This window comes from Lampris incognitus, chromosome 2 (genome assembly GCF_029633865.1).
Source record: "Lampris incognitus isolate fLamInc1 chromosome 2, fLamInc1.hap2, whole genome shotgun sequence".
In the NCBI taxonomy this organism is placed as follows: domain Eukaryota; kingdom Metazoa; phylum Chordata; class Actinopteri; order Lampriformes; family Lampridae; genus Lampris; species Lampris incognitus.
The window spans coordinates 26,976,749-26,996,221 of record NC_079212.1 but is presented as its reverse complement, the minus strand read 5'-3'; the positions used below and the strand labels follow the sequence as shown (position 1 = coordinate 26,996,221).

At 44.1% G+C, this 19,473-nt stretch overlaps 1 protein-coding gene across 1 annotated transcript; it reads left to right on the top strand.

The window, feature by feature from the left end:
- The first annotated feature begins 352 nt into the window (after nucleotides 1-352).
- On the top strand, nucleotides 353-7,877 carry slc25a33 (solute carrier family 25 member 33). Its single transcript, XM_056274001.1, has 7 exons — nucleotides 353-542; nucleotides 3,078-3,251; nucleotides 4,904-4,981; nucleotides 6,138-6,238; nucleotides 6,445-6,511; nucleotides 6,980-7,260; nucleotides 7,437-7,877. Exons 1-7 carry the CDS (start codon nucleotides 502-504, stop codon nucleotides 7,634-7,636), a joined length of 942 nt encoding a protein of 313 aa, XP_056129976.1. The 5' UTR covers nucleotides 353-501; the 3' UTR covers nucleotides 7,637-7,877.
- Nucleotides 7,878-19,473: the final 11,596 nt, after the last annotated feature.

The following is a 19,473-nucleotide window of genomic DNA, read 5'->3' as shown; positions in this document are numbered from 1 at the left end:
CAGAAAAAGGAGGAGGGGGAAATTACATTTGTGAGACCAGTTTATGCTCAATGCATAACAGCAAACTTCCATTAGCTCTTGCACACGAATCATATGAAAATAAAAGTGTTAACAATGATATTGTTTTTTTTAATTATTTGAAACATAAGCTATATAATTACAATAAGTTGTCACTTAGACAAAACAAGAGCTAGTTTAACTACGTGTGCAGTCCTTTCGCAGCTTGGTATTTCGCTGTCGTACAAGAGGTCCGAGGCACTTTGAACGCGGTGGCAACGTCATGGACAACACCCCCTACCGGCCTGTGACGTCAACGCCAGCCTCTTCAGGTTGCACACCACGCACGCACACCCCGTAATGACAGAATCAGAAAGCCGGCTGGATGAGCTAGGAAGTAGTTAGCCAGCAAGCTAACCGGACCAGACGGCTGCCTTTCTCTTCTTAACAACGAAATAATTAATTCATCTGACACATAAGGAAGAGTATGGTGAAGGTCTGACGATGGCACAGAAAGACACGCTGTTACATCTCTTCGCCGGGGGGTAAGTGACACCAATTTTGCCTCTTATTTCTCCGACAGTAGTAGCTTGTGTTGTCATTGCCTCGCCGATAACGTGTAACACTACACTGGTGGCAGTCTTAAGCTATGTAGATATGTCAGCGTCGTAGAATATGTGAAATTACACATTGCAAACACTGAAATCCGTCAGATGTATCGAAAACATTAGCTCGTGGTCCGTACCTATCTATTCTAGATGCTACGTTGCTCTGCGAGCTCTCGCTAGTGTATTAGCATTGCGTGACGTTAGCCGAGATAGCGACCCGTATACGTAAAAGAAAAATAGTTTGTTGATTATAATTTGACGATAAGGAACCATTTTGTTGTTCAAAGACAGATGCCGCGTTGTTGGTCGCACACGTTTGTCGAATGACTCGTCGAAAAACGTGACTGTTGTTTCACCAGAAGCTGCGATACTCGTGACAATAAACGGACATCTTATATTCGCATCCGCGCTGGAAAGTTAGCTGTTAGCTAACTAGGGACACGTCGTTATTTTGTCCACAGCGCGTTTTTCCCTTGATTTTTTTTTCCGCGTCAGGTTGAATTCGCTCTCTTTCTTCTTTTTTTTGTGGTCCTGCATCATTTTCGATCGCACACTGCAGCTTTAAGGGGGATCCTTAGTGGGACCGTGGGTAATTGCATTGGCGGCGGCGTCGCTGTCATGAGGCTGACCTTAGCGCAATGTCCTCTGGTATTGCATAACACTGTTGTTCCTTTGCTACCAGACTTTCTCTATGCCATTAAAGGACAGCAGTTGGTTGGCCTCACAGTGCAAGTTGTATGCAACCTTACGGGGGTCTTTATGTATCATGTTAATAACAGCGATTTACAACAACGGAAAATGATCATCAGTTCCTGAAAATCTGTATATAGTTGGATAAGATTCACTCCACGTTTAGATTAAAATTGAGCGTCGTTTGTTAACTGTAGCAGCACATTTTATCTTTCGATATTTTCACTGTTCAATTTTATGATAACTTCAGTCGTCTGATTTTGATTCCGATTATCAGCAGCTACATTGAGGTATTAGTCTGTCAGGTATTATTAGAGAATTAACGGTCTGCCCTTGACTTCTTTATGTTTAGATCAACAGCATATTATAGCCACTTTGTTTTAGCTATAGACTTTTCTAAATGTGTCATGGGTAGCTATTGAACAGCATTAGTCAAACCTGTTAAGGTAAAGAAAAAAAAGGTGTAATACAGAATCCATCTGAATTTGTGCAACAGCCTTTTACCAGTATCTATTGCATGAGTGAAATATTTACTTAAAGCACATAACACAATTTCTAGGGCAGGGAATTGGCAGGCACCTGTCGATTCAATATTACATTGATATTCTAGTGCTGACTTAATACATACTGTGAGTTTTCAAATATCACCATATAAATATTGTGGTCTGATATATTTTTAAGAATCCCCTCTTATCACAGTAAAATATGAAAACTGCAATAATTCAAGGAAAATGTACAATAAATTGCATTCACGAGTCTGCTTCCCTGAGTAAACATTTAACACTTTAAATTCAAATATCCAGAGATGTGGAAACCATTACATAAAACCTCTTCACGGCATCTGTTAAGTTTGCCTCAACACTGTGACTCGGGGAAATGCTGTGATACTAAAATCAGCACAACTTGGTTTTGCACTGCATTGCCCCCCCCCCCCCCCCCCCAACAAGGTTCAGGATAATTTCACCATAAAAGTAGGCCTGTTGTTTGCACAGAGCATAGGCCATTCAGAAAGGTATAAAAGAAGTTCTCTTAAGTGAATCCATTCCTCTAGTATTTCTCATCTGGGTGTTCGTGTCATCGCCACATTAGGTCCTCCATACCACATAATTTCTCAAACATATGATTTGTTTGTCAAATTAGATTATGTAATGCCATTGGCTGTCTTCCAAGGTATGTTTTGCTTAAACCCGCACCAGAAAGTAGATCAACAAGAAAAGGTAGACAGTGTGTACCAATCTAATTCATGTGCAACTATGTTGTTGATCCTTCAGATGTAAGACTCTGTCCTTCAGACACGGTACAGAAGTATGGCTTAGGCTAATCCATCTATCACTTTTAACTGGTCACTGACAAGGTTGTAGACAGAGCTCATTAAGGTAATACTAATTAGGACCAGTAGTGTAAAGAACAATATGAATAAAAACTTTGGGCTGTTTTTTTTTCCCAGCAGAGGATCAGAGTTTACTATTTTTTGTGCAATATGTATTGAGTTAAATTAAAACATTTCCATTGCAGAGCACATAATTGTTCATAACCCTTTCACAGCTCTGTTTTGATTGCAAAAGAGCTTGTTCCGTGCGAAGTTGGTATTAGTGCGTACTCACACGTAAGGCACACGCTGTTCTAAGCAGGTTAATCATTGTTATTATGACAGTAAACAGCACATGCTGTTTGACCAATGGGACTGGCAACACTACTGTATAGGCACGAGACCACACAGCAGACATATTTTTCAAAATAACAAGGCCTCTAATCCTAGTGTTTATGTCCTTGTGTGGTTAGATGTAGTGGGACGGTGGGAGCAATCATGACCTGCCCACTGGAGGTGCTGAAGACCCGACTGCAGTCCTCAGGCCTCACTCTCCGGCCAGTTTTCCAGGTGCAATTGGGCACCCTGAGTGGGACCGGAGTCATCCGACCAGGGACTGTTACTCCAGGCCTGTTGCAGGTCCTAAGGTAAGACTCGCTGTTATGCAAGGAACACAACCGCATGCTATGAGTGATTTCCCCCTAAGGTGCATATTGGTAATTTTCCACTCGTTGACATGAATTGCTCTCAGCTGGCTCTATTTTCAAATCTGTTGTGATTGGATTGGCATTATTGCAAGCTGTTTGCACTTGGTGGCAAAGTAGCATCCTGTTGAGAATTAACTTCTGGCAATGTGCTAGTGTTTGGGCATGCCAGATGCGATGGCATAACGAGACATCTTTGCAGTTTTGTGATTCGGCCCATGGAGGTACTTTCAAGAGCCTTTCATCTACTATCTGCCACATAGTTAATTTGAGAAACAGCAATCCTCTGTTACGTAAACTGAGATTAAGTTCAAAGTATCCTTTTTTTGATCTAGTACTCTTTACCAGCCCTTTGAGAATATAAAATGTTTCACTACTAGGGCCAAAGACAGAAATATCAGACTTGAGACACCATTGGTGTTGTCTGTTGCGTCAGACCGTTTTGGGTGGTGTGGTTTTGACACCAGTCATGAGGGACCAGGGAAGGAAATCATGCTGCTAAAGGCGGGGGGGGGTGCCATAGTATTGTATTACAGTGTAAAGACTGTCTCATGCTGAACTGGTCGACCAGAGTCAGCTGATTATAGGTTAAAGGTGTAGGAAAATTCACTTTTTTAGTGCCCTTACATTTTCCTAAATAGTGATGTGAATTTTTTTTGTTTTTACATTTTTTTAAGATACTCCAAATTAAGAGGATTCAATTCTAAAATGTGCTGTAATTTTCCACATAAATGAAATTAACAAGGCATCAACTAAACAGACCTCAAATAAACAAGGAGAACGTTAAGTTTGTGAAGGTGCAATTTTTTGGTACAGCAGTGGTATAAAGTGATCTGTCATTTTTATTTTTAACAAAGATTGTGATTCTTTGCATCACTCCATCATTTTTATTTTTAATTCTTGGTTGAGCCGAGTTGTTCAGTTCGGCTGAATCCATTCATTTTTAATTTATCAAGATGCAAGCAGAATTCGGGTGTTGGTATCAGTTATATTCCTAAACACAGAGTCAAACTCGGAGAGCTACACCAGTTAGACAATTTGACCCAAACTTTAAATCTCAGTTTACTTTTACTCATCATGTTTTGAAAAGAGGTGTTAAGTATTGCAGAGAAAGAATAAGGAGGCATAAACCATTTTCAAGAGACTAGGTATGCCCCACAGAGCCAAACGTATGTCTTAGTCCTACACTCCCACTTTGCCTTGCCCCATTCAAGACAGAGAGACTTGAAGAATGACTGTCACTCAGGCTGTGATTTCCAAAGAGTATGCTGAGTGTCACAGTTCTTACACAAGTCGATCACGTAGAGGAGACTAGGTTCATAATGCATCACATAGGACAAAGGGAACACTATAGAAGCCTGTGCACAACCAGCCTTCGGACAAACAGGATCAGACAGTTGGGTGGGACAAAAGGGAGGATTTCATAAGTGGGGGGACCAATATTTAAATCCCCAATTGAGCCTCAGGTAACATCACACAGACCATGTCAACAGTGTGAAATAGCATGTATGAGGTTTAACATGAGCACCCTTAGATAACTCTTCTCAGATGGCTGAAGTTGTGTGCTCTAAGCTAATCTTTGTTTTCTATTTCAGGTCAATTCTAGAAAAAGAGGGACCAAGATCACTTTTCCGGGGCCTAGGTCCAAACCTTGTTGGGGTGGCTCCCTCTAGGTAAGGTAACATCACCACATGCACTAAGTATTTAAGGAGGACATAGTGCTATCAAGAAAAGTAATCCATCTACAAACACAACACCACTCATTTCAGTTAACTGTGCTCCTGCAACAAAAGCCAGTAACAATGTAGCTACCACCTGTGACGTTAATGTGACATCAATTTTTTAATTTCCCACTGTCATTTAATTAGTATAAGATATGGACCTGAAACAGGGCATCTAGTTTAAACTCGGTACACCCTGTGAAACTTGTGACTTATGCCAAATAAAAAGTTCAGTGTTCTCTAAATCTGGTAACGTTTTTACCTTTTGTAAAGCATTAACAAATGGTCAATATTTTCCTTCATTTCCTCATCGATGGGGTCTTGTCAGTTGAACTTGGTTGTAAGATGGAACATCAGTGTAGCCTATGCAGTGAACACGAATTAGCAATTTACCACAAACAGTTTGAGCTCCTTAACTTTAAAAGATGATTTATTTTTCATGCCCCATTGTTAATAAATGACTACAGTACACACCTTTAGTGATCCTCTACTCTAGCGTACAGCTTGGACAAGCCCGTATTCGGAACGGCTCCAGGGACATCTCAGCCGCCCAGTGCTTATTCAGCCCATTCTGGTGCTGTGACAGGCTGTTCCAGAAGCATAGCACAGAGAGCAGGGGTATGGAAACAGACTGCTCTGGATGTGCTCTGTCAAAGGCTCGCAGCAGCCCACATGTAATGATTACATAAGTGCTCTGCAGTTATAAAACCAGACACACTCATTATGGTTGCAGTGATAGTGTTGGGTTTTTAGCTTCAGTCGTTTTTTTTTGTTTTTTTTTTTTTTTGCAACTGCCAGTTTTGTTTTGTTTTTCCACTCTGTACAGAAGATCCTCTGCTTCCTTTACTTACTTGCCAATTTAGGAATCCTTAGATAAGTAGTCTTCGATTTTTTTATTTTTTTATTTTTTTTACAATCCCTCCCAAATATTTTTAGTCAACCTTGAAAGTTTTTCTACTTTGGAATATTGTGTTATTGTTTGGGTTTTTATGTAGCGTATCCTACTAAGACCAATATGTCGCACTTGCAGATGTACTTGGCTAATGATAAAGTAAACTTAAACTCTTTGTTTCTGTATCCAACCCCTCTCTCCATTTTTATATTTCAGAGCTATATACTTTGCTGCATACTCCAAGTCTAAAGAGGTGTTCAATGGGGTGTTAGTTCCCAACAGCGGTGCCGTGCACATGTCCTCAGCTGGTGTTGCAGGTGAGCATGTAACCTCTTGTTGAAGCATAAAACCCATATATGGTTGAGAGTTCAGTTGCACAAACATGCACAAAATCACCTTTTCCGTGTCAGTACTGGAATTATTTGGTTCCTATCGATCAATCTGTTATGAAACTCTTACTTTACATTGCGCTGTCAAACAATAACAACCCCTTGTTTTTTTTTTTCATTCCCCTGTTGCTCAGCCTTTATTACTAACTCCCTAATGAACCCCATCTGGATGGTCAAGACGAGGATGCAGCTGGAGAAAAAGTATGTATTGACTTCATGTTACAAATCTAGACCGATTTCTAGAATTGTATTTTTAGATTTTATGTCAATTAATAATAGGCTATGTGAAGGTCCTTTTTAAATTTGTAGCCATCACATGCAAGATAACCTTTTAACAGAGACTGTATTCATGACACTGTCCTTGGGTTCAGCAGTGCGTGAGATGGACCATGTGACCCGGGTCCATAAATACGCATGCTGACGCACTATGGTGTGTTCAGAAGAAGAGTCTATATTTACTTTGCCAAGTACAGGGCAGTAGTATCATGTGAGGTCACTAGAGTGAGCCCTAGTTTTGTTTAAATGCCAGCAAGTGGGATTGTAACCCATCCCACCATATAAAATGGTCACTTCTATGAATTTTTCTTTTTTTTTTTTTAAATAAAATTGGTAATAGTAATATAGCCACTGTTCTATCTATTGACACATCTGACTAATTTTGTCTTTTAGAGCCAGAGGAGAGAAGAAGATGAATGCACTGCAGTGCGCCCGTTACGTTTACAGAACAGAGGGGATCCGGGGCTTCTACCGAGGCCTGACTGCATCCTACGCCGGCATCTCAGAGACCATGATCTGCTTCCTCATCTATGAGACGCTGAAGAAACACCTCGCTGAGAGACACTTCTCATCCCCAAACAGTAACACGGACAAAGGCGCATCCGATTTCCTGAGCCTGATGCTAGCAGCTGCGTTTTCAAAAGGCTGTGCGTCTTGCATCGCCTACCCACATGGTAAAGACTCGATTAACATTTTATAATTGTTCATCTGTTAAAACAGATGTTAAGCTAGAACATTTTAATGCACCTAGATATTGCTAAATGATATTTTTTATTTCCAAAAACATTTCTTTACTGACAATCTTTGCTACCCTTTTCACTGACACTTATTTTTTTGTGTATTCCTGCAGAGGTCATTCGGACAAGACTGCGTGAGGAAGGCAGCAAGTACAAGTATTTCTTCCAGACAGGGAGGTTGATAGCAGTGGAAGAAGGCTATGCAGCTTTTTATAGAGGACTTGTTCCTCAGCTAATTAGACAAATACCCAACACAGCCATTGTTCTCTCCACCTATGAACTCATTGTCCACCTGCTGGGCGAGTCAAAGTAAGGACTTGTTTGAAAGTCATGTTGGCCGAGAGACTAAAAAGTGCAGCACATTGACGGTTATCAAGGTGCTGCTAGAAGACTTTTTTTTTTTTGGTGCAATTTGAAGCGGGTTGTACTGTTATCCAAAGACCTTGATATGTTCTATTTTATTGAAAGCATGTCTTTAGAGGGTACGTAAGAATTCTTCATTTACTGTACCCATGAATACGGCATATCTGAGAACTTTTTTTTTTTTTTTGTTTTCACATATGAAAAAGGTCAACTGCCTCAAGGAGTTAAGTTAACTAAATTATTGTCATTTTTATTGTTATCTTAGTCTTTGTCCGTTCTCCTTCTATGTTTATCTGTGGCTAATGTACCAAGACTCATCAGTGAAAGGTTGATTCATTCTATTAATGAAGGGAAGGGGTTCAGAAAAGGTATAGATAGCACTGTTCCTCACAAACCAACAACCATATTGACCATTATGTCATTTCTGTTTATTCTTTCACAAACGCGAAGTGTTGATTTTGAAATTTGAATTATTTTAGAGTAATTTTTTTTCATTACTATATACAGGTTTTTCTGTATACAAATAATGGTTACCTTTTACAATATAACGAGAACTTGAATGCTTATTTGACCAGTGGTTCAATAAATCGCATCAAGTCTTCCTCTGTTTATAATTTCTAACATGATTCCACCTTTACTGTAAACTCCAGCTCAGAGCTTAATGCAGTTTAAACTTTAATCTTTGCAAAGATAACAAAACAAGGATGATCATAGTAAATGATAACCGGAAGTCTGGAAATTACATTTTTATCGAAGCTTTTATATTATCTCATTTCCTTTTAATCTTTATCCAGGGAGGAATGCCGAACGTCTTGCTTCACATGAAAATATTCATATACACACTCACATCTAACCCCGTTGTCCTGTCTGGTCTTGGGAGTCAAACCACTGACCTTTCTGGTTACCCTTGCCTCAAGGCCAGCCCAAACCCAACCCCACCCAGTAAATGTCCCAAGATTTAAGATTTTAGAAAAGGAAGATCCTCCAGAGCCCTTGAAGCCGACATCGTCAATGGTTCATGACTATGGTGATTTTACATTGACGTTACTCACCTCGGGCACATGGGAGACACTCTTGTATATGAGCAAGTGATATTGACTGCAAAGGTCAAAGGAGTAAGCTAAAGAGGATACCATTCAGTGGCAAGACAGTGGACAGTGATATAATGTACTTAACCGAGCTTAACTATATTTACCCATCCACTACTACTTTCGGCTGCTCCCGTTAGGGGTCGCCACAGCGGATCATCCGTTGCCATTTCTTCCTGTCTTCTGCGTCTTCCTCTGTCACACCAGCCACCTGCATGTCTTCCCTCACCACATCCATAAACCTCCTCTTTGGCCTTCCTCTTCTCCTCTTCCCTGGCAGCTCCATATTCAGCATCCTTCTCCCAATATACTCAGCATCTCTCCTCCACACATGTCCAAGCCATCTCAATCTTGCCTCTCTTGCTTTGTCTCCAAACCGTCCAACCTGAGCGGTCCCTCTAATATAATCGTTCCTAATCCTGTCCTTCTTCGTTACTCCCAGTGAAAATCTTAGCATCTTCAACTCTGCCACCTTCAGCTCCACCTCCTGTCTTTTCGTCAGTGCCACTGTCTCCAAACCATATAACATAGCTGGTCTCACAACCATCTTGTAAACTTTCCCTTTAACTCTTGCTGGTACCCTTCTGTCGCAAATCACTCCTGACACACTTCTCCACCCACTCCAACCTGCCTGCACTCTCTTTTTCACCTCTCTACTGCACTCCCCGTTACTTTGGACAGTTGACCCCAAGTATTTAAACTCAAATGCCTTTGTCACCTCCACTCCTTGCATCCTGACCATTCCACTGTCCTCTCTCTCATTCACGCATAGGTATTCCGTCTTGCTCCTACTGACTTTCATTCCTCTTCTCTCCAGTGCATACCTCCACCTCTCCAGGCTCTCCTCAACCTGCACCCTACTCTCACTACAGATCACAATGTCATCCGCGAACATCATCGTCCATGGAGACTCCTGCCTGATCTTGTCCGTCAACCTGTCCATCACCATTGCAAACAAGAAAGGGCTCAGAGCCGATCCTTGATGTAATCCCACCTCCACCTTGAACCCATCTGTCATTCCAACCGCACACCTCACCATTGTCACATTTCCCTCATACGTATCCTGCACCACTCCTACATACTTCTCTGCAACTCCTGACTTCCTCATACAATGCCACACCTCCTCTCTCGGCACCCTGTCATAAGCTTTCTCTAAATCTACAAAGACACAATGCAACTCTTTCTGGCCTTCTCTATACTTCTCAATCAACATTCTCAAAGCAAACATTGCATCTGTGGTGCTCTTTCGTGGCATGAACCCATACTGCTGCTCGCTGATCATAACCTCTCCTCTTAACCTAGCTTCTATTACTCTTTCCCAAATCTTCATGCTGTGGCTGATCAACTTTATACCTCTGTAGTTGTTACAGTTCTGCACATCGCCCCTGTTCTTGAAAATCGGTACCAGTATGCTTCTTCTCCACTCCTCAGGCATCCTCTCACTTTCCAGGATTGTGTTAAACAATCTAGTTAAAAACTCCACTGCCATCTCTCCTAAACATCTCCATGCCTCCACAGGTATGTCATCAGGACCAACTGCCTTTCCACTCTTCATCCTCTTCATAGCTGCCCTCACTTCCTCCTTGCTAATCTGCTGAACTTCCTGATTCACTATTCCTACATCATCCAACCTTCTCTCTCTCTCATTTTCTTCATTCATCAGCCCCTCAAAGTATTCCTTCCACCTTCTTAGCACACTCTCCTCGCTTGTCAGCACATTTCCATCTCTATCCTTGATCGCCCTAACTTGCTGCACATCCTTTGCAGCTTGGTCTCTCTGTCTAGCCAATCGGTACAAGTCATTTTCTCCTTCCTTAGTGTCTAATCTGTCATACAACTCACCATACGCCTTTTCCAGCTTAACTATATTTACCCATATATAGTATATGTATATATATAAGATGTCGAGGGGAAAAAAAACTTTAATTCATAGCAGTACAAACCTGTTTTGTGTGTCGCGCACTCATCAGTTGCCAAGTTGGCTATACCACAAAGAAAAAAACCAGCGAATAAATGATATGTTGCCTCGCACCATGCCCCTAGTTGCGCTGCACAGCAACCAATGGAAGGGCAGGAAACATTTGAAAAGTAACATCTGGGACATTACAACCAATGAGGGAGTGGCTGGGCTTCGATTTGAAAAAGTAAGGACTTAAAGGGCCAGGGCACTGTTGGAATAACATACTTTTAAAATATAACAAAATAAAATAACATCCAATGGGATACTTCACGTACATCATCTAGTGGAGTGGGTCCTATGTACGTAATGATGTATGTAAAGTACTTGACTCACTGGATTTTTTTCATATATATATATATATATATATATATATATATATATAAGTAGCATGGATAAGTAGACACATTGGCTGCTGGCTGACGGATGTGACCCTTTAGTCAAGCGGTCAGTGATGTCTCCCGCGGTGCGGGCGGTACGGGTTCGCGTCCTGGCCGCCGAAGTTCCTGTGGTAGCCCCCCCCCCCCCCAAAATTTGTTACAATATTCTTAATATTCCGCTCCTCGTTTGTTAAGCACTCTTACCAACACCATTGATGGTTTCCGGAAAAAAAATACGCTCTATATGTCTGTGAATGTTCTCATTCATCCAGGTCAGGGTTATCCAAAGGAGTTGAATCAAGTGCAACTGGACTTGGTATATATCCGTGACGACGTTCCGCCTCTCATCCAAGAGGCTTCCTCAGTTCGTGCCTTTCTGACTAGACGAAGCTATTCTGACTGGCTGGCTGGTGATGAGACTCAGAATTTATCCTCTTGGAGTCGTTGTCAGAGCTACAGATGTTATGCTATAGCCATGGCTCTTTGTGTCCCGATGTTTACCAACGCCCGTCGCTAAAAGAGCCATAGATATGAGTGGCTCTTTTGTGTACCGATGTTTGGCCGCTCTATATAGTATATAGTATATATATATATATAATCCAGTGAGTCAAGTAAATTCTTTGAGACAGTACAAGCCTGTTTCATGCTATAAGCAATCTCATAAAGAATTTATTTGAATCACTGGATTATTTTGCACCTAATTTGTTAAGCACTTTCCCTACTGTTGAGTGTTTCTTTTAACAAAGTTTTACATATATCTATCTATCTATCTATATATATATACACGGATCGAGGTAGATCATTATGACCATTATGCTATAGCTTGATAGAAGATTATCTTTTGTGATAATATTTAGCAGTAGCCAAAAGCCAACCTTGGATTAAACCAATATGAGCCTTTGGAAAGAAACGGTTTTAACAAGTTAATTTGTGTCCTCAATCGTTGCTCTTGTAGGATTGTAATGGTCATGGTTGGTCATTTAGACTTGTTCTTTTGGACTTGTTCTTCTTCAACATAGCCTCAGCTAAAAGCCTGAAGTGTGAATTTTCTCTTTTGGTATCCTGCACTTTGTCCCTACGTGTAGTCCTGTACCGAGAAGATTTCTTTGTCTTTATATAATGGACACAATAATATGAAGGATACTTTTCTGTTAAGTCCTTCATAGTTCCTGAGATGGGTTCTAATTCTGGGACAGCTGGCAGCTGCTTCCTGACCAGTCCTTTTATTACACTGTATTTATCCCACAGCTTGAACAAAACGTTCCATGTTTACTAATTGCTAGCTGTAAGTACCCGCTTTAGTAGGTCATGAGGGGTTTTGTCTGAAAGTAAACAACCCCATCAAAATTAAAACCACAACCCTACAATGAGGAAGACTCATGACTGAAATAATTCTGCCTTTTTCTATCAAAATAAATGAAGCAGCTTTATGGGGTATTCAATTCATGTTGACCATTTCCAATGTTGAGTTATAATTATGGATTGCAAAACACGCCGTCATGGGGGTAAAAAAATATGTGACAACAAAAATGACATCACAGTATCTTTAGTAAAGTTCATGAGAAGTGCTCCTTCATAAACAATGTTTGCGGTTTCACCCTCTGGTGTCAAAATGAAGAGTGAGTTTCAGGATGACTCTTCAACCACCAACAAACAAACTTAAGTTTAGGCCAGCAGCTTTTAAAGGCTGACCTCGAGACTTGTTGATGTGTTTGCAAAGACGCTAAACCTAATTCACTTGAAATTGTATTTTTGCACTTGGTGCACATCCCACTCAACAGCGGAGGCCTTGATTTGGACCAAGTTGGCCCTTGTGGAGACCTGCACGCTCCGGGTCAATTAGAGTCAGGTTTATTGGCCATGAAGGTTTGCACATATGGAATTTGACTCCGGTTTCCCGGTTCTCACAGTGTACTTAAAATAACACAATCTTCATATCTATCTATCTATATATCTATCTATCTATATACACACACACACATATATATATATATATATATATATATATATATATATATATATATATATATATACACGCGCACACACAAGGATTGACTATCCATCCATCCATTATCCAAACCACTTATCCTGCTCTCAGGGTCGTGGGGATGCCGGAGCCTATCCCAGCAGTCATTGGGCGGCAGGTGAAGATTGACTATATACCGGCGAAATAAGAGCTGATAAACTGCAATGGTGCAGAGAATATGTTAAGATCTTTCAATTCATAGACTATATGGATACTGGGACATTTAGGTCCCCTAACTTGGCTGTTTGTTCTGAGCATGCACACAGTCATGGAGAATTATCTACAGAGATATCTGAATAAAACCAGTCCATACACCCATGAAAATATTAAAATACACAACTTGTATTGACACTGATAACTGCAACACTGGAGGAGGGATTCCAGTGTAGGTGTGTAGTGTGTCTGCATCCCTGGTGGCATAGCACACAACCTGAGTCCTGACAACCTTCAGAAAAGGCATTGTGCGCTTTGGCTTCCTGTTTGACTTTCTTTTCTTTTTTTTGGCTTGCAGAGCTCTGAAAATCCAAAGAAGACCCGAAGTGCCAAAGCCTTAACTGATGGAAGCAGATATTTACCACATTGTAAAAAGAGTCTGACAGCTCAGACATTACTCTTATCTCCTGATGTATATTAAAAAAAAAATCCTCTGCCTTTTCATTTGTCTGCTCCCCTGGGGTGACTGGGCTGATAGCCAAGAGGATCCTAGCCCAGTGTCAGGGCAGGGCCTGCAGCAGGGCTTTGTGGCTGACCAATGAACAACTGCTACTGGAGGCGGTGTTGGCTTTCAAGTAATGGTCACGTCAGTGTCAATGGTGATGGAGGCCTCATCCACCGTAACAGAGCTGTATGTCAAGTTTACCTTTCAACATGACAACAACCCTAAGCACACAGCCAAGACAATGAAGGAGTGGCTTCGGGACAAGTCTGTGAATGTCCTTGAGTGGCCCAGACTTGAACCCCAATTGAACATCTCCTCCTGAAAATAGCTGTGCAGCGACGCTCCCCATCTAACCTTACAGAGCTCGAGAGGATCTGCAGAGAAGAATGGGAGAAATACCCCAAATATAGGTGTGCCAAGCTTGTAGCTTCATACCCAAGAAGACTTGAGGCTGTAATCGCTGCCAAGGGTGCCTCAACCAAGTACTGAGTAAAGGGTGTGACTACTTATATACATGCAATATTTCTGTTTTTTATTTTTAATAAATTTGCAAAAATTTATACAAAACCTTTTTCGCTTTGTCATTATGGGGTATTGTATGTAGATCGATGAGAAGAAAAGGAATTTAATCCATTTTGGAATAAGGCTGTAACATAACAACATGTGGGGAAAGTGAAGGGGTCTGAATACTTTCCGGATGCACTGTACACTTTAGGCTGGGGGAGAAGCCATTATTACCTTTTTAAAATGTTGAAATTTAACGCAAGCATATATCTTTCATCGTGGGTTTTTTCTACTGCTCACTATCTACAGAGGTGGCAAAGCCATGTCCAGAAATTAGAAGTCCTAACCATTTATTTGCTCCACCCATGTACCAAACCAGGGGTTCTAATCAACACCACTCTTCAGTCAGGTAGGGGAAACTAGTTAATGAAATCAGCTGATTTAGTACACGGCTGGATCAAATGCATGGTTAAGACTTTTTCATACTGGACATGGTTGTGCCACCTCTGGCTATCTGATATACACTCACTGGCCACTTTATTAGGTACACCTTGCTAGTACCGGGTTGGACCCCCTTTTACCTTCAGAACTGCCTTAATCCTTCGTGGCATAGATTCAACAAGGTACTGGAAACATTCCTCAGAGAGTTTGGTCCATATTGACATGATAGCATCACGCAGTTGCTGCAGATTTGTCGGCTGCACATCCATGATGCGAATCTCCTGGTCCACCACATCCCAAAGGTGCTCTATTGGATTGAGATCTGGTGACTGTGGAGGCCATTTGAGTACAGTGAACTCATTGTCTTGTTCAAGAAACCAGTCTGAGATGATTCGAGCTTTATGACATGGCGCGTTATCCTGCTGGAAGTAGCCATCAGAAGATGGGAACACTGTGGTCATAAAGGGATGGACATGGTCAGCAACAATACTCAGGTAGGCTGTGGCGTTGACACGATGCTCAATTGGTACTAAGGGGCCCAAAGTATGCCAAGAAAATATCCCCCACACCATTACACCACCACCACCAGCCTGAACCGTTGATACAAGGCAGGATGGATCCATGCTTTCATGTTGTTGACGCCAAATTCTGACCCTACCATCCGAATGTCGCAGCAGAAATCGAGACTCATCAGACCAGGCAACGTTTTTCCAATCTTCTATTGTCCAATTTTGGTGAGCCTGTGCGAATTGTAGCCTCAGTTTCCTGTTCTTAGCTGACAGGAGTGGCACCCGGTGTGGTCTTCTGCTGCTGTAGCCCATCTGCCTCAAGGTTCGACGTGTTGTGCGTTCAGAGATGCTCTTCTGCATACCTCGGTTGTAATGAGTGGTTATTTGAGTTACTGTTGCCTTTCTATCAGCTCGAACCAGTCTGGCCATTCTCCTCTGACCTCTGGCATCAACAAGGCATTTTCGCCCACAGAACTGCCGCTCACTGGATATTTTCTCTTTTTCGAACCATTCTCTGTAAACCCTAGAGATGGTTGTGCGTGAAAATCCCAGTAGATCAGCAGTTTCTGAAATACTCAGACCAGCCCGTCTGGCATCAACAACCATGCCACGTTCAAAGTCACTTAAATCACCTTTCTTCCCTATTCTGATGCTCGGTTTGAACTGCAGCAGATCGTCTTGACCATGTCTACATGCCTAAATGCATTGAGTTGCTGCCATGTGATTGGCTGATTAGACATTTGCGTTAACGAGCAGTTGGACAGGTGTGCCTAATAAAGTGGCCGATGAGTGTATTGTAGTGGGAAATGCCTGAGGATGTACTTGGAATGTTGCACTGGGCTCGTGCAGCTAGAGGACCAATCACAGGTTAGCTCGCGCTGTCACAGACGCAACTATATTAGACACCGCGGGAGAGACAAAGCGCCAGAACTGTTTAGTAACCATATCGTAGACTGTCACCTTAGCGTGGGATAGAACAGGGAAACCTAGCGTATCCTGGGCTAGACAGTAGATACGGTGGCTAGCAGTGGTAGTGTTAGCAGCAGACTGCCTCGGTACCTGTAGCTAGCTGACTACCCCCGAGAGCTTCCCCAGAGAGACTGAGAGAGACATTCACCCGGTCACACCGGAGCCAGAGTACAGAGAGAGAGAGAGACACGCACCCCGGAGAGCAGCCATCCATCTCCCGCCCCGCCTAGAGCTCAGCCGCCCTGTTCCATCACCAGCCCTGGTCCCAAGGTGAGCTTGCTAACCCATTAGCACACGGCTAACTAGCTAACTAGCAGGCTAGCCCTAGCATTGGCGCAGCTATCTAGCTAACGGTGGTGAAGCCCGGTTTGTCGCACCTAAAAGTCCCCGCCTCCATCCATAGTTATCCGGGCTATAGAAAAACCGCGACAAGTGGTGTCAGAAGTGGGATAAAAGGTTGGGATTTGCCATAATCTCAACACCGGAGGATCCTGCCCCGGTCACATGGCGGCATAATTCAGCCTGCACACTGTGAGCTAACCCAGCTAGCAAGAAGCCATTTTGTACTTCTTCGTGAAGTAGAACCCCAACGAAAAAAGTGAATAAGAAACTTCTTTATGAAGTGGAACCCAAACGAAAAAGTGAATAAAAAGACTCATTAGTTTCTCAACGCCATTCACACTGTGAGGATATTGTTTTTCACCGAGTTTCACCCTGAAAGTGCACAAAAGGACGTCCAGTGGCGCTAGCTAATTAGCATTGACATTCTGCAGCATTTCAAAGCAGCATTTAGCAGCTTTTTGGCGGCATCGCTATAGCTAGCTAGCAACTGAGTGAGTCAGCCATTTTGTGAAGCACTGTAATTTCTTCAGTAGTCACGTAAATCAGTGGAAAAATAAAAATGTCACAGGACAAAGAAAATGTAAAAGAACAGTCTGAGTTGAGTCTGGATGGTGCTGGTGTGGGGACAGAAGACCCCGGAGAGCACGCCTGGATGAAGCTCCTCCTGGCGCAGATGGAAACCATGAACCAGACCCAGGTTCAGATGCAACGCCAGATGGAAAACATGGAACGCCAGACCCAGGTTAAGATGCAACGCCAGATAGAGATGCAGATGGAGGCCCTCACAGCGCGTATCGATGGACTAGCGGAAGCGGTGGCTAAGCGATCTCGTCCCCCCACACCTCCCATTCAGCGCACCGATTGGGCCCGTCATCGTTCAGATATCCAAGGTGAGCCTCCCGGTTTGTCGCCCATCGCTCAAGTAGTGAAGCAAGGGGTTTCTCCTAGTAGCCCTCAAAGCGATAGTGGTGTAGGGTCGGCAGGGGCTGTGCTCGGAGAACGAACTAGCAGAACGGTGCAAGACATGAGCCTACTCTCGCAGTTCACCCCGGCCCGGGAGAACCCAGGGGCCCGACAGCGAGATGGCGCTGATCACCTGTTGCCAGCAGCTATGGCCGCAGTGGCTAACTTGAGCGACCGGCGCAACGAGGAGACGCCAGCCAGGCCGAGCAGCAAAGCGGCCCCAGCAGCCCTGCGCTATACAGGAAATGGACCCAGTGAGCCCGCACCACTTACCAGCACTCCGATCGGTCATGGTGGAAAAAATGGAGCGACTGCAGTACCACCCCCCGACGGGATGCAGGGTGGCCAAATGTCCCTGGACAGCAACGGCGGCCGAAACCTGCTGGATGACAGCGTTGGAGGGCAGGCAGGTTCCTCTAGAGGTCAACAGAGCCAGACAGGAGACCTTCAAAGTCGGAGCGGCAACCGAAGCTCACAAGGTCCCGACCGAGGACACGAAAATGACATCAAGCTCCTCGCCACTTTTGATGGTAAGGGCGACTGGGATAGTTTCGTTGGACCATTCGAACGGATGGCGAGAAAGAGGGGCTGGACCGACGAGACCTGTTTGGACGCCTTGTATCTCCGACTGAGGGACAACGCCATGTCTTTTGTCATCGCGCAGCCGGCTCCGATAAAAGATGACTACCACGCGCTCATCACCCAGTTACGCCGCCGCTACGGTAAAGAGCTGCCTGAGGGAACTGCGCGCCGTAAACTCAGCGAGGTTAAGCAGGCCAGAGAGATGACCCTCTATGAGTTTGGCGAGGAAGTGAGGAGACTTGTCACACTGGCATACCCGCAGGTTGGTGTTACACTGCAGGAGGCCTACGCTGCAGAAGCCTTTCTGCGCGGGCTGAAGAACCAAAACATCGCGTATGAAGTCCTGGGGGCAGAACCCAAAACACTAGCTGAAGCAATCAGGAAGGTTGAGGCACGCGAGTATGACTTTAAAGCGACGCTGGGGCGAGAGGTTGAAGGAAAAGGGAGAATCCGGCGAGTAGCATGGGAAGACGAGCGGCGTCGCGATAGCTCTCCAAGTCCTCCGCCGGTAGGAGACAGCATGAGCACCCCCGAGCTCAAGACCCTGGCCAGTGGCATCGACAACATTAACAAGGTGCTCTTAAACGTCGAGCGGTACATGGCCAAAGAACAAGTAGGAGTGGAACGGGGAAGGACGCTTAAGCGGGCTACCTACGCGCACACGGGGCAACGCGCGCAGCGGTCCCCGAGCCCAAGTTCCCGCAGCAAAGGGACCTGTTACCAGTGTGGAGGGGAGGGCCATTTCAAGCGAGAGTGTAACTCACGGTCACCAAGCCCGAGGGCTCCGAGGAAGGTCAGCGAGCAGCCATCAGTCAATCTCGGCCGAGCCTCGGGGAATGGACCCTGTCTCGTCATTCCCATCACCGTGAACAGCCTGCAGCTGAAGTGCATCGTTGACACAGGGGCCGAAGCCACGGTGATGTCCCGAGACACATTCCAACGATTAAATCTGGCCGACCAGCCGAGCGTCGGAATCGCCATTCTGCGTAACGCTGAAGAGGGTAAAGACATGGCTGAAACCCCGAAGTATAGGGTGACCATCCGCTTGGGCCCCAAGACCATCGAATGGGATGTGTTCGTCGCGCCCATCCGCGACCCCTTCCTCCTGGGCCTAGATCTCATGTTGGCCGCTCATGTCACTGTATCCGGGGGAGGCCAGGTCTACGTCGAAGGGGAGCCAGTGGCCACAGTTATCGTGGGTACGTCCGTGGGGGAGTACGCCGTCTCTCGCATACTGCTGCAGGACTCTTTGACACTATCAGCGGAGAGCGAGCAGGACGTCTGGGGTGTGGTGGAAAGCCCCAAGGCAGGTATCTCCGCCGTCCTGGAGCCTGCTGGCCTCACCGAGGGAGTTTCATCTGGCAGTGT

Bases quoted from the DNA above. Each gene is read 5' to 3' on its own strand.
- slc25a33 (XM_056274001.1), top strand. From the start codon at position 502: ATGGCACAGAAAGACACGCTGTTACATCTCTTCGCCGGGGG. The intron at 6,239-6,444 runs GTGAGCATGTAA...CCTGTTGCTCAG, and splicing joins GTCCTCAGCTGGTGTTGCAG to CCTTTATTACTAACTCCCTA. The intron at 7,261-7,436 runs GTAAAGACTCGA...GTATTCCTGCAG, and splicing joins TTGCATCGCCTACCCACATG to AGGTCATTCGGACAAGACTG.